Raw genomic sequence first — 14338 nt, 5'->3', positions numbered from 1 at the left:
TCCACTAATAAATTCTAGGTTTAATCTTTTCTACTAACTTTTAGCTCGATGATATCAAATTCAACATACCTCAAGGTTCCTTGAAGAGAAAGCTTGAAAGTTTCACTTCTTGCTTCCTACACTACGGGAGTTATTTTTTCTTGGATCGTGCCAGCCACAACACTTGTGTTTCCCTCCCCACATGACTACAAAATTCGAGGACGAGTTCAAAACGAAGATCTCGAGAGGATTCATCAAAATCAAATGATAGCGACATTCTTTAGGAGAAGCACGCTTAAAAAAGGAGTAAAAAAATGTAAACTTTTTGCTATGGCTCCATGGGGCTTTTGGGTACTTTTCTGAATCCTTGGATCCTTGACTAGGGTTTTTTTGTAATCTTGCATGATTGGTGGTGTTCTAGGATTGGGTCTTTTAGATTCTAGTTCTTCGTCAGGACTCTAGATCTATTTTTTATTTTCCCATTTGTTTAGTGTGTTGTGAGTCCTTATTTTGGTGTGATTTCTTGTTGTGTTGGGATCCCCTAGTTTGAGTTGATCTTTTACTAGGTGTCATTTTTACTTTAAGAAGCCTTTGGAGATTTCTTCAGAGCACATTATGGTGGAGTTCTTTTTTTATGTGAGTGGTTAAGTCCTAATTATTATTAGAATGTTAGTTCGAGGTTAATGAGGTTTCATAGATTTAGCACTATTTGTTTCTTAGTTTAAGGCTACAAATAAAGCCTCAAACTACTGTAATTGCAAGTTGAATAAAATAAAATTCCTAAGTCTGGAGGAACCAAAGTCATGGCTTCCTTTGGAGGCGAATCGATGATTTAAGAGTTAGCATTTCTTCAATTTTAGAAGTCTTTTACAGGAGATGCTACCCTCAACGATTTTAAAGTAAGACTTTGGAAGCATTACCTTGTAAGCTTTCTACGCGCTAGAGTATGTACCGCCTACCGTCGCCAGGAAGATTCAAACGGCAAGAGATGGCATCGGAGACTCCCATAATAGCATGATGACAGATTTCGAGCACATTGTCCTTTTCTTGCATGCTTATTCAAAGACTGCATTCTTCTCGTTCTCACTTCGCCAGAAATCTGGGTACTAACTTTTCACGCTGTTGCACGATAGATGTTTCTTGCACTCCACTAATAAATTCTAGGTTTAATCTTTTCTACTAACTTTTAGCTCGATGATATCAAATTCAACATACCTCAAGGTTCCTTGAAGAGAAAGCTTGAAAGTTTCACTTCTTGCTTCCTACACTACGGGAGTTATTTTTTCTTGGATCGTGCCAGCCACAACACTTGTGTTTCCCTCCCCACATGACTACAAAATTCGAGGACGAGTTCAAAACGAAGATCTCGAGAGGATTCATCAAAATCAAATGATAGCGACATTCTTTAGGAGAAGCACGCTTAAAAAAGGAGTAAAAAAATGTAAACTTTTTGCTATGGCTCCATGGGGCTTTTGGGTACTTTTCTGAATCCTTGGATCCTTGACTAGGGTTTTTTTGTAATCTTGCATGATTGGTGGTGTTCTAGGATTGGGTCTTTTAGATTCTAGTTCTTCGTCAGGACTCTAGATCTATTTTTTATTTTCCCATTTGTTTAGTGTGTTGTGAGTCCTTATTTTGGTGTGATTTCTTGTTGTGTTGGGATCCCCTAGTTTGAGTTGATCTTTTACTAGGTGTCATTTTTACTTTGAGAAGCCTTTGGAGATTTCTTCAGAGCACATTATGGTGGAGTTCTTTTTTTATGTGAGTGGTTAAGTCCTAATTATTGTTAGAATGTTAGTTCGAGGTTAATGAGGTTTCATAGATTTAGCACTATTTGTTTCTTAGTTTAAGGCTACAAATAAAGCCTCAAAACTACTGTAATTGCAAGTTGAATAAAATAAATTCCCAAGTCTGGAGGAACCAAAGTCGTGGCTTCCTTTGGAGGCGAATCGATGATTTAAGAGTTAGCGTTTCTTCAATTTTAGAAGTCTTTTACTGGAGCAGCTGCCCTCAATGATTTTAAAGTAAGACTTTGGAAGCATTACCTTGTAAGCTTTCTACGTGCTAGAGTATGTACCACCTACCGTCGGCAGGAAGATTCACCCGGAGATGCCCATGATAGCATGATGACAGATTTCGAGCACATTGTCCTTTTCTTGCATGCTTTTTCAAAGACTACATTCTTCTCGTTCTAACTTAGCCAGAAATCTGCCTACTTACTTTTCACGCTTTTGCACAATAGATGTTTCCTCGACTCCACTAAAAAATTCTTTGTTTAATCTTTTCTACTAACTTTGAGCACGATGATATCAAATACGACGTACCTCAGGGTTCCTTAAAGAGAAAGCTTGAAGGCTTCATTTCTTGCATCCTACACTATGGGAGTTATTTTTTATGGGATGGTGCCGGCCACAACACGTGTTTGCCTCCCCACATGCCTACAAAATTCGAGGACGAATTTAAAACGAAGAACTCGAGTGGATTCATTACAATCAGATGATAGCGACATTCTTCAGGAGATGCACGCTTCAAAAAGGTGGCAAATAATGTAAACAGTTTGCTATAGCTCCACGAGGCTTTTTGGTACTTCTCTGAATCCTTGGATCCTTGACTAGGGTGTTTTTGTAATCTTGCATGATTAGTGGTGTCCTAGGTTTTGGTCCTATAGATTCTAGTTCGTTGTTGGGACTCTATATCATTTTTATTTTCTCGTTTGTCAGTGGGGTGTGATTTATTGTCGAGTCGTTATTAAGGTGGGATCTCTTGTTGTGTTTGGATCCCCTAGTTTGAGTTGATGTTTAACTAGGTGTCATTTTTACTTTGAGAAGCCTAAGCAGATTTCTCGAGAGTAAATTATGGTGGAGTTCTTTTTTTATGTGAGTGGTTAAGCTAAGTCCTAATTATTAATAGATTGTTAGTTTGAAGTTAATGAGGCTTCTTAGGTTTAGTCCTCTTTGTTTCTCAGTTTAAGGCTACGAATAATGCCTCTAACTGCTGTAATTACATGTTGAATTGAATAAACTTTTTCGAGTCTGTTGGAACCAAAGCCATGGCTTTGTTTAGAATAGATGATTTAAGAGTCCGCGTTCTTCAATTTCAGTTGTCTTGTACAAGGGCAGCTGCCCTGAACCATCTCAAAGCAAGCGGAGATCATCCAAACCCTGTCCCAGATTAGTTGCGAGGTAAGTAACTCTTTGATAGCGTTACCCCAAACTCTCAACGCGCTAGAGTATGTACCACCTACCGTCTGTAGGAAGATTCACATGGCAGGAGATGGCACCAGAGACGCACATGATAGCATAATGATAGATTTCGAGCACATTGTCTTTGTCTTGCTGCGTATCCAAAGATTACGTTCTTCACATTCTAACTTTGCCAGAAATCTGCCTACTACTTTTCACATTGTTGCACAAGAGATGTTTCCTCCACTGTACTACGAAATTCGAGGTTGGATCTTTTCCACAAACTATGAGCACGAGCATATCAAATTCAACATACTTGACGGTTCTTTAAAGAGAAAGCTTGAAGTCTTCATTTGTCGCATTCATATGCTACGGGAGTTTTTTTTCTGCGGTCATGCCGGCTACAACACTTGTGTTTCCCTCCCCCACATGATTGCAAAATTCGAGGACGAGTTCAAAACGAAGATCTCGAGAGGATTCATTAAAATCAAATGATAGCTACATTCTTCAGATGATGAACGCTTTGAAGGAGGAAAAAAATGCAAAGAGTTTTCTAGGGCTCCACAGGCTTATGGTTACATCTTCGAAGTCTAGGATGCCTAACTAGGTTTTTTTTTTTTTTTTTTTTTTTTTTTTTTTTGTAATTTTTCATGGTTGGTGGTGTCCTAGGATTGGGTCTTTTAGATTCTAGTTTGTCATCAGGACTCTAGATCTATTTTTATATTCCTATTTGATTAGTGTTTGTGAGTCCTTACTTTGGTGTGATTTCTTGTTGTGTTGGGATCCCCTAGTTTGAGTTAGTATTTAACTAGGTGTCATTTTTACTCTGAGAAGCCTAAGTAGATTTCTCCAGAGCAAATTATGGTGGAGTTTTTTTTTTATGTGAGTGGTTAAGTCCTAATTAGTATTAGAATGTTAGTTCGAGGTTAATGAGGTTTTCTAGTTTTAGTCTTATTTGTTTCTTAGTTTAGGGCTACAAATAAAGCCTCAAACTCTTTGTAATTGCAAGTTGAATTAAATAAAATTCCCAAGTCTGGAGGAACCAAAGTCGTGGCTTCCTTTGGAGGCGAATCGATGATATAAGAGTTAGCGTTTCTTCAATTTCAGAAGTCTTTTACAGGTTACGATACCCTCAACGATTTTAAAGTAAGACTTTGGAAGCATAACCATGTAAGCTTTCTACGCGCTAGAGTATGTACCACCTACCGTCGGCAAGAAGATTCACACTGTAGGAGATGTCACCGGAGATGCCCATGATAGCATGATAACAGATTTCGAGCACATTGTCCTTTTCTTGCATGCCTATTCGAAGACTACATTCTTCTCGTTCTCACTTCGCTAGAAATCTGCCTACTAACTTTTCACGCTGTTGCACAATAGATGTTTCCTCCACTCCACTAAAAAATTATAGGTTTAATCTTTTCTACTAACTTTTAGCACAAGCATATCAAATTCAACGTACCTCAGGGTTCTTTAAACACAAAGCTTGAAGGCTTCATTTCTTGCATCCTACACTGTGTGAGTTATTTTTTCTGGGATGGTGCCGGCCACAACACTTGTGTTTCCCTCCCCACATGACTACAAAATTCAAGGACGAGTTCAAGACGAAGATCTTGAGAGGATTCATTAAAATCAAATGATGGCGACATTCTTCCGGAGATGCACGCTTCAAAAGGAGTAAAAAAATGTAAACAATTTGCTATGGCTCCACGGGGCTTTTGGGTACTTCTCTGAATCCTTGGATACTTGACTAGGGTTTTTTTGTAATCTTGCATGATTGGTGCTATCCTAGGATTAGGTCTTTTAGATTCTAGTTTGTCGTCAGGACTCTAGATCTATTTTTATTTTCCCGTTTGATTAGTGTGTTGTGAGTGCTTATCTTGGTGTGATTTCTTTTTGAGTTGGGATCCCCTAGTTTGAGTTGATCTTTTACTAGGTGTCATTTTTACTCTGAGAAGCCTAAGTAGATTTCTCCATAGCAAATTTTGGTGGAGTTCTTTTTTTATGTGAGTGGTTATGTCCTAATTATTATTAGAACTTTAGTTCGAGGTTAATGAGGTTTCCTTGTTTTAGTCCTATTTGTTTCTTAGTTTCAGGCTACAAATAAAGCCTCAAACTACTGTAATTGCAAGTTGAATTAAATATAATTCCCAAGTCTGGAGGATCCAAAGTCGTGGCTTCCTTTGGAGCCAAAAGAAGCAGGTTTTTGCTTTTCTGTTGTTCATAGTTTATTTTGTTTCTTTAAGTGCCTGCTCTGATTTGAATTATTCAGTGAGTTTTGAGCTTAGTAGTAAGCTTCGGAGTATGATACGAGCACCTTGTAGGAAGATGAGTTGGAAATCATTTTCATGTTGGTTTGGCTCCACTTTGATTGTTCTTTTTTTTTTCTTTCTTCCCCATAGTTTACAGATCAAACTGTATTTGCTCAATGTTGATTCGGATTTTGCATGATCTTGCTATTGTTGTTGTGATTTGGATCTGACTGAATTGGATCACCCCCCCCCCCCCGTGTTTCTTACTCTTTACTTAAAAATAACAAAGACGAAGGTTTAAAAACTCAAATGGAGTCAATCTTTCATTGCTAGATATGTCGTTCCCCAGTTAGGCTTAGTATGGAAAGAGTATTCATGAACCGGACTTGATTAAGTGGAGTCCGATTCCTATATTAGGGAGCTTGCTACTCTTGTATGCTTTCTCTTTAACTTAGTTTGGCTAAGATTCATAATTTCTCTTTCAATGGATGAATTTTTTGATTGTTCAAATCACTGAAACAGGTTCTGCAACTTTTTTTTTCCAGTTGTAGACATTAATTAATAATTGGCAATACTTGATTCTATTGATGATATGTCCAGCTCGAATTCATATGTTCTTTTGACAATACCTAAGTTGATTGACAGACAAATCTATATAGTTAAGTGGCATAAAAACACCATAAACAATCTAATTTTCCTCATATCTATCGTTTGGCTGCAAAGACAAAGGTACTTCCCATTTATTTATGTATCTTTAAATATATCAGATGATTTTAGGGTAATTGCAGGATTTTAACGTGTGGTACAAAAATGAAAGTAAATTATCAGCTTTTTTGATTCTTTTGTGGATCAATAATGGCTCATGAGTTTAAATCTGCTGTAATTACTAAAGCTTTGAACGTGAGTTTATTTTTAGAACCATGTTTTTTCTCTGCTAATCCAGCAATTTTTTTCTTGTGCTTGACATATTGTTTAATAATGTTGCTAGCCATGATAATCTACAACTATTTGCACGTAACACCGTTCCAGACCTTTTTGGGATACGATCTAAACCTATTTTATGTTTTTTTTCATCTGTTTTAGGACTTCTTTAACTCCAGCGACCCAAGTTTTCTATACATATATGATCTAAGATTCGTAGTTCCTTGATGGTTATTGTAACCCTCTAAGCATCATTTTCGCTTATTCAGATGTAAACATAGCCCACATCTCTTACATCTTCTCATCGTCTAGTGAAATATAATACTCAATTTTAATACATCTATTATGGTAGAAAGCTCTTATCTCCTTTATTAGTCACCATATTTTAGACTTTATTGATTTTTTTTTATTGAGTTGTCATTTTATGTTCGTACTTTTTTATTTGTGCGTTTCCAACCTTCTCAATCATTTTCTGTTGGTCGAACTATTTTCAAATATTAAATTGATAATGTTGTTGTATACTTGTATGTCATTTTCAATCTGTTTTCGCAGGGTGTTTTCATCAATCCTGCTTTTATTGAGCCATTTGGACTTGCTTTGATAGAGGTGCTTAACTCTATTAATTTTCACCAAGCTCTTAAACTTGCAAGCCAATTTATCATCAAAACTAATGTTTTATGCCTTCACCAAGCAAGCTACAACTTATGGTTTGCCTATAGTTGCCACAAAATATGGAGGTCTTGTTGATATCCATAGGATATGCAATCATTTGGTCATGATAAGTTGTGGCGAAGAAATTATTGATCCTTTTCTGAAAGCTGTAGTGAAACTCTAAATTCTAATAGTAAACATATTGCGGGTTCTTGACAATGGTTTCCTTGTTGTTCCCCATGACCAGCAGTCTATTGTTGATGCTCTCCTGAAGCTTGTGGCAGATAAGCAACTCGGCAAAATGTTGGCAAAATGGTTACCTTTTCTCATGTCCAGGGCATTGTAAGACTTACTTATCCCGGATAGCCAGTTGTAAGGCAAGGCATCCACAATGGCTGAGAAATGATGGAAATAAAAATTCAGACTCAGAGTCAGCTGGTGATTCCCTGAGAGATATATAGGATATATATCTTGAACCTAAAGCTTTCATTATATGGTGAAAAAAAATGACTGCTTCCACTTCAGATGCTCTAAATTCTGAAGAAAATACTGTCAATAGAAGAGGAAGTTAGAAAATGTTGTTTTGGCTTAGAAAATGTTGTTTTGGCTTTGTCTGAGGGTGTTTTAAGGGACTCACCCAAGGATGGGAACATTGAGAAAGCAGATCCTAACACTTTCAGTAAGTTCCTAGCATTCAGAATGAGGAAATACATTTTTATCATTGCTGTAGATTCTTATATTAATTTAGAACTGCTTGAAAACATTCAGGAGGTCTTTGATGATGCAGGGCCAGCTAAGACTTCTGGAATTTTAGGGGTCATATTGTCAACAGCATTGACCATATATGAGATACAATCTTTTCTGCTCTCAAGATGCCTGTATGTAATGATTTTGATGCTTTCATCTGCCACAGTGGTAGTGATATTTTCTATCCATCTTGAAGTACTGAAGGTGGTTTTTCTAAGCATGGGTAAAGCTATTTTTGTATTTAGTTATTTCTTTTTCTTCAAATGAAGAAGTAAATATAAGTTGTCAATATTCAAACTTGTGGAGGTTTAAGGGCAAGTTCTGCCTTAAAATTTTATAAACTCATGCTTCATTTTCAATATTTAGAGCCTTAGAGATGTACCTGTTTGTTATGCGTTTACAGTTATACGTAAAATCTGCTTGAGTCCCATGGTTGCATGTTTTTTATGTTGGTTTGATAACATATAAAGTGCTCTTTGACCTTGGGGTGAGCAAGCAATATATTTTATGTTTATACTATGCCGATGGAATAATTCTGTGGCACATCTCAAGGTGGTTATGGCACTATCTTTTGTACTAATGGATGCTGCTGACTGTTTAGATTATTGATAAAAGAGAGAAGGTCCGATGCCTTGCAAGGTAATGCTTTTATGTCAATTTTGTAATCAAGACCAACGAATAACATGTTGTTCAACTTAATTAAGTTTTGAGTTCCTAATGTGTGTATAAATTACAGTTTCAAAATCACCCTTTGTAGCTCAAATGATGATTCTCTCTCTGAAGTTTTGCATTGAGCTCCCTCATTTTTGCCTTTTTGGAGGTTCAACTGCACTCTATGACATCATAATACTTCAAATGGTGCCTCATCATTTGGTTCAGCCAAATACTAAGTGCTATTCAAAACTGATTGGTTTGGTCCAATGATGACTTTCTCAGTTTGATTTCTACAATTTGGTTTAGAAAGTTCTACTTGCTTCTGTCAGGCTGCCATTAGGTGTCTCTAGGGGATGCTACGAAATCAAAGAGTTTCTTATAATCTGTTTTCTGCAGGAGAATAAAAGGTGTGACACATGTGGAGTCACTGGCTACAACGAATATCTCGTAGTTTGCAATCAGTGTGAACAAGCATGTGAGCATGTGTATGTCCATCTCTGCATACTCAAGCTAGACTTTTTATTTTTATGTTGTCCAGTTCCCCTTAATTTCTGTGAAGACATGGCATCTGCTTATCATATTGCAACAGAAAGTGAACTGTGTTTCTGTTGAAGTTGTCATTGTAAGGGACGTAACAGTATATGAATGGTAAATTGGTAGAAAATAAGCAAAAGACAAGAGATGAGATGGAAAATAAGGGGGGAATGATTAGAGAAAATAAAAGTCGATTTATCTTGCCGCCCTCCCTGGATTAAGATGCCTACTTGTAGAAGGAAACGTAATAAAATAAAGAGAATAATTTGAAGTCTATACCTAAGTCTCCTAGAAATACTAGGACATACAAATACCAAATTACACTTAGAAGGACCCCCCCCCCCCCCCCAAAAAAAAAAAAAAACAATGATAATAATAAAACCAGTAAGAACAGTTACTAATAATTGCATCAGCCTTGAGCATAAAATCAATGGTGGTAGACACTAGCACAGGAAGAACTTCATCTAGGAAACAGTATCAACTAGCACATCTAGTCATCACCAATAGAAGTAGATAGTAATCTTCATGTTTTGAGTGAAATTCAATCAACAAGGAGCAAAATAATTGGCAGTGAAAACTAACCATAATCCATGATGTTGCAGGAACAACAACAATATAAAAAACACTCGTAGAGAAGGCAGTAGGAAGGAGTCATATAAAAATGCAGCATCCAGTGGCTACATCAGAAACCTTTTTCAAGGAAGGCATGTAGTAAGGGGTGACCAGCTCAAATAGAGACAAATATTGAGCCCCAAACAGGAGTCTGAGAAAAGAACGCCAATGATAAATAGGCAGTATAGGGTAGCATGGACCAGTAGGCAGTACAGGTTTATGGACCAAGCATATCATCTGCTGTAGACCAAATGGATGTGAATTTTGTTGAACCTTCAAGGTCAAATCTTGTTGACGATGCGAACAAATAAACCTTAGTAATCTTCAGATAGAATAATATTGAGCCAATGACTTGAGTAGATAAGAGAATAATAATCTTCTCATGTGTAGCATTACATGTGAAGAAATAATGCCAGCAACAACCAGAAAAGGATGGGCATCACAACAAAATCCAATAATCAAGCTTAGTTTTGCAATAAGATCCCAATAATCTTTGATCCATCCCTTTATAGTAAAAATTATTGTCATGCAAGTGCCAATTTTTAAAAGTTGCAACCCCAAATTGATATGATTGTGGCTTATTGAATAATAATATAGTAAATATAGAAGCCCAATGAAATATCTTTAATTTTTTTTGAATGACCAATTATTTATAACAAAATTCTCAAATTAATTAATGCAATCCAAAACAAATGTGGAAACCCATGAAAATACCAACTTGGTTCAATGTGGACACACCTAAGTACACAATAGGTAATGCTAAGACTTAATGGAAAAATCATGATACTAGTCCAAGGGGGTTCAATATAGTTAACGCCATATCAAGGTTCAATGGTAAATAATGGGTATCTCGTTCATATGTCTAAGGTACACAGGAGTGACAATCTGGTAATAAACAAGATTTTGAAGGGCTCAAGTTGATACCCATATTAAGGAAGCAGACAAAGAGGCAAACTAAGAAGTAAAACTACTAAAAATATATAAGGAAATAAAGAGAATCAGAGAGGTAATTGATTGATAATCCAACACATGAGATTCTCTTTAACATCATCACAGCCAAAAGCCAGCAGAAAACCCGGCCTGATTCAAGGCGAGAAATCTTACCCAAATAGGAATTTGGAATTTGGATCCTCTCCTATGAAGTACCTGCCAAGCAGTTGGATGCTCACTATGCATACAGCTCACTTGAGGTGATCCTGGTGCTGCAAATAGGGTTGCAGTTAGAGATCCCAGTGGTGGGAGCAAAGAACCATCAAAAGCTGTAGAAGAGCAATCCAAGCGGTCAACAGGTAAACCCTAAACAGTAGTAATTTGCTAGGGGGAAGTTGAGAATAGCACCAATTGACATCATTAAATCTTCCAGCAGGAAGAGAAGAGAAAAATCCCATTAGAAATTATATTTGCAGTATATCAGTCAATCCCACACTTCAGCAATCAAAGCACATAAAGGTAGGGTAGATTATGAAACTACAATAGATTCAAACCAGAGCAGATTTGGAGCAGCAGAACCCTAGTTGTACACCTCGGAATTCTCTTATCCCATTCAAAAGGATCTCGTCTCATAATTATCCATGAATGTTTATGCCTGTAGCATGACCACTTGATGAATTGCGGAGGGAAGTGAGACATTGCAAAAGCTCTATTTGCCTCTATCATTCTATGAGTCTCTTTCTTTTTGCATATGGTATGGACTTCGGCAGCGTCCATTAACAGGAAGGACTAGAACGTCTTGTTTCAGAGGGTGAATCTGTCAACCTTGATCACCATTTACGAATAATCCCATTTTGGGTTGATTCGGTCAGGGAGATGCACAAATAGTACTTGAAGACCCAATATATGTCCAAGGCCTTTTGTTCTTCCTAGCGTCTGTTACTTCGCAATTTTTTTTTGGTTCTTTAAAAGAAAAACCATTCCATTTCACCAAAAGACCCACACCCAAGCTCCATAGCAGCTTTGGGTCTGCCATCCCGATTATGATTTTCCTACCCCCATAGGTAAAGGAAAGGTCCTTCTGCAGCTCTGCTTCCCTTTTGGGCCAGTTGTGGGCAAGGAGGGATTTGAACCTTTGACACCGTGGTTCATAGCCATGTGCTCTAATCCTTTGAGCTACAGGCCCCACCCTGTCTCCACTGGATCTGACACTCAAAAAATTGATCAATGACAATCTTGCCAGCAAACTTTCAAATCAGAAAACCCTACAAACAGTAGCAAATTCTTGTACAGATCCATGGCTATGAGAGAGAACCCAAAGCAATGCCAGCGAACTTCAGAAAAATGAGAAGACTACCAGGTTTTTGAAATTGGAAATTTTTTTCCTCCCTTTCAAAAGAAAAAATTTTCTTCTTTTCAAATAAGATAATAAGAAAAAGGATCTTTTGTCTCTCCTCATGATTCCTCCATTCCTTGTCTCTTCTCATGATTCTTCCATTCTTCCTCTTCTACTTTCTGCCTTTGTCTTTCATTTTCTCGTGTGCTTTTTCTTTGCAACTTCTTGTTGCCTTTCGACTTTGTAATCAATTTTCAAGAATCTAGCAATTATTGGATGCTAATGTCAGAAGGTTCGATTCTTAGATATTATCCACATTTGGTAACCCTCATGTGGAGTTAGATAAAGAAGTTAGCAGCTAACCATTATAGATCTCATCTAACCAATATCTGTATCCAGAAACATTTTAATCACATTCTCTTTGCAGTCAGGAAAGGAGGCAAGAAAAGGTACAACTTAAAGTTGAGTTCTTGGCTGTGGATTAGAGTCATTATTTTGGCTTGTCTTTCTTTGTCTGTATGGGTGGGAAGGTGGGATTTTGAACTATTAGTCAATTAGTTGGATTAAGGCTTTGATGAGTATTGGTAACCTGTCCTGAGCTGCCACTGCTTGCATATCCTCCGATTATGTGATGGACCAATATATTCCTATTGAATTAATTGTAGTACACAACTTTGTTTCCAGACTAATTTTGGTTTCCATTTTCAGCTACTGTATGAAAACGAACCTCATAGGTGTTCCAGCCATTTGGTTTTGTGAAGCATGCAGGCTGCAGAAAGAGAGTCATTCAGAAGCCAGAAGTCATCCAGTAAAAATAAAGTCTCCCATGCAGAAGTCTATGGCAACAGCTCCCAGAACTAGTTATTTGAAACTGGTTGAAACAGGAAGAGTAAAGTGTATTCCTCCTGAAGAGGCAATTATGTTGGCGTCTGGTACCCAAAAAAAAGAGGCAAATATTTGTTCAGCATCACAATCTCGTCCAACAGATGGCATGAGGTCCAGTAGGACTCCCCCTGTGTCAACACTTCACTCAAAGTATTTACTTCAGAGGCAGAATGTGAATTCAAAGAAAGTAGCTGTTCGAACCCAACCACCATATTGTGATATGGTTTCACATGACAAGCCAAACCTGGGAGAGAAGTTGGAGCTGTCTAATGTAGAGGGTATACTTGCCATGATATTTGTGTTTCATAGATTTGTTTCTCATAGGAGAATCTTGTGCATCTGTCAATAGATTGCTAATATGAGGTTTGTTTCAGGAACCAAGGCTACTGTAGTTTATCCTTCACAACACTGTGAATCGCCAAGCACCAGATACTCAGGTAAGACAAGTGCAATGATGTAGAATATGACTTATTTGTGTCATTTACTTTCATCTTTCGTTTCTCATTTTCCATCTCTTCATTCCCCTTTTTTCCCAACCTCAGTTTTCCGTTCCTTGTTTTGTTTGGATCCATATAGCTGACTTGGCATTAAGATTGCTTTTTTTATTTCCTTGTCCTTTTCTCCTTCTCACAATATGAGGTTTGTTTCAGGAACCAAGGCTCCTGTTGTTTATCCTTCACAACACTGTGAATCGCCAAGCACCAGAAACTCAGGTAAGCATGTGGAATGATATAGAATATGACTTGTGTCATATATTTTCATCTTTCTTTTTTCGGCCTTAAGAATTGGCTAAGATAAATCCACTCACAACAAGTGCTATTGTTGTGAGAAGGAGAAAAGTACAAGGAAAAAAACAGAAGCAATCTTAATGCCAAGTCGGCTATATGGATCCAAACAAAACAAGGAATGGAAAACTGAGGTTGGGAAAAAAGGGGAATGAAGAGATGGAAAATGAGAAACAAAAAATGAAAGTAAGAAGAAAGGGAAGTTCTCAATGCTTCATATAAACACATGGAGAATTTGGACTTAGCTTACTTAAATGCCAATAGAGATGATAGAACAAATCGTGGTTGTTGAGGTGCCTAGGCAACTCAAGGTGTCAGAGAGCCATCTAAGCATTTAGGCTGCCTGCTTATGTGTCCTATTATATTTTATTTATCCACTATGCCTAGTATAGCAATAGTCTACCCTACTACAAATTGAATATACGTACTCATATGGCACTACATTTAACAACATCATTACAGCATTACAGCAGCATTTTGTCAGAAACAAAGTTATTCGAAGGGGGCAAAAAACCCAAGTAAAAAGGTATATGAGAACAGTTAAAGCAAACTAGTGAAGTGTGACTTCTTTCAAAGCTTTATTTATTTGGGGGGTACTAATGATCCCCATGCTTCTCACCTATACCTAAACTTGAACGCAAGCCAATAAAAATGTTAAAAATGGCATTATATATATATAGATATATATACTCCCTATGTTTATATATATAACTTCCCAGGAACTTGGCATCCCAAGGCTTTTTAGGTGGCTCCAAGACACAAGGCACTTGCTAAGTTAGAATAAGGTGGCTACCCGCCAGGCCCTCGGAAACCTGCTAGACACCTAGATGATGCCATGATAACCATGGATCAAATGTTATAAAATTTTAG

At 37.3% G+C, this 14338-nt stretch overlaps 1 protein-coding gene across 32 annotated transcripts in view; it reads left to right on the top strand.

Annotated features, from left to right (window-relative positions):
• Positions 1 to 14338, top strand: part of LOC149020119 (PHD finger-containing protein 6-like) — a 46464-nt gene that overhangs the window by 18520 nt on the left and 13606 nt on the right. For 25 of the 32 annotated variants that reach the window (XM_089148182.1, XM_089148173.1, XM_089148193.1 and 22 more), the window contains 4 exons: positions 8783 to 8871; positions 12507 to 12961; positions 13058 to 13120; positions 13334 to 13396. In XM_089148182.1, the coding sequence (XP_089004308.1) occupies positions 8783 to 8871; positions 12507 to 12961; positions 13058 to 13120; positions 13334 to 13396 (670 nt within the window). Of the gene's footprint in view, positions 1 to 6886; positions 8872 to 12506; positions 12962 to 13057; positions 13121 to 13333; positions 13397 to 14338 lie in introns of all 32 variants that reach the window. The other 7 variants (XM_089148198.1, XM_089148199.1, XM_089148197.1 and 4 more) reach the window with 7 other exon arrangements.

Source organism: Hakea prostrata, chromosome 3 (genome assembly GCF_041222555.1).
Source record: "Hakea prostrata isolate BN-2017 chromosome 3, UWA_Hpros_2, whole genome shotgun sequence".
NCBI lineage: Eukaryota > Viridiplantae > Streptophyta > Magnoliopsida > Proteales > Proteaceae > Hakea > Hakea prostrata.
The sequence above is the reverse complement of the archived record's forward strand: the minus strand, read 5'-3'. Positions and strand labels throughout refer to the sequence as shown.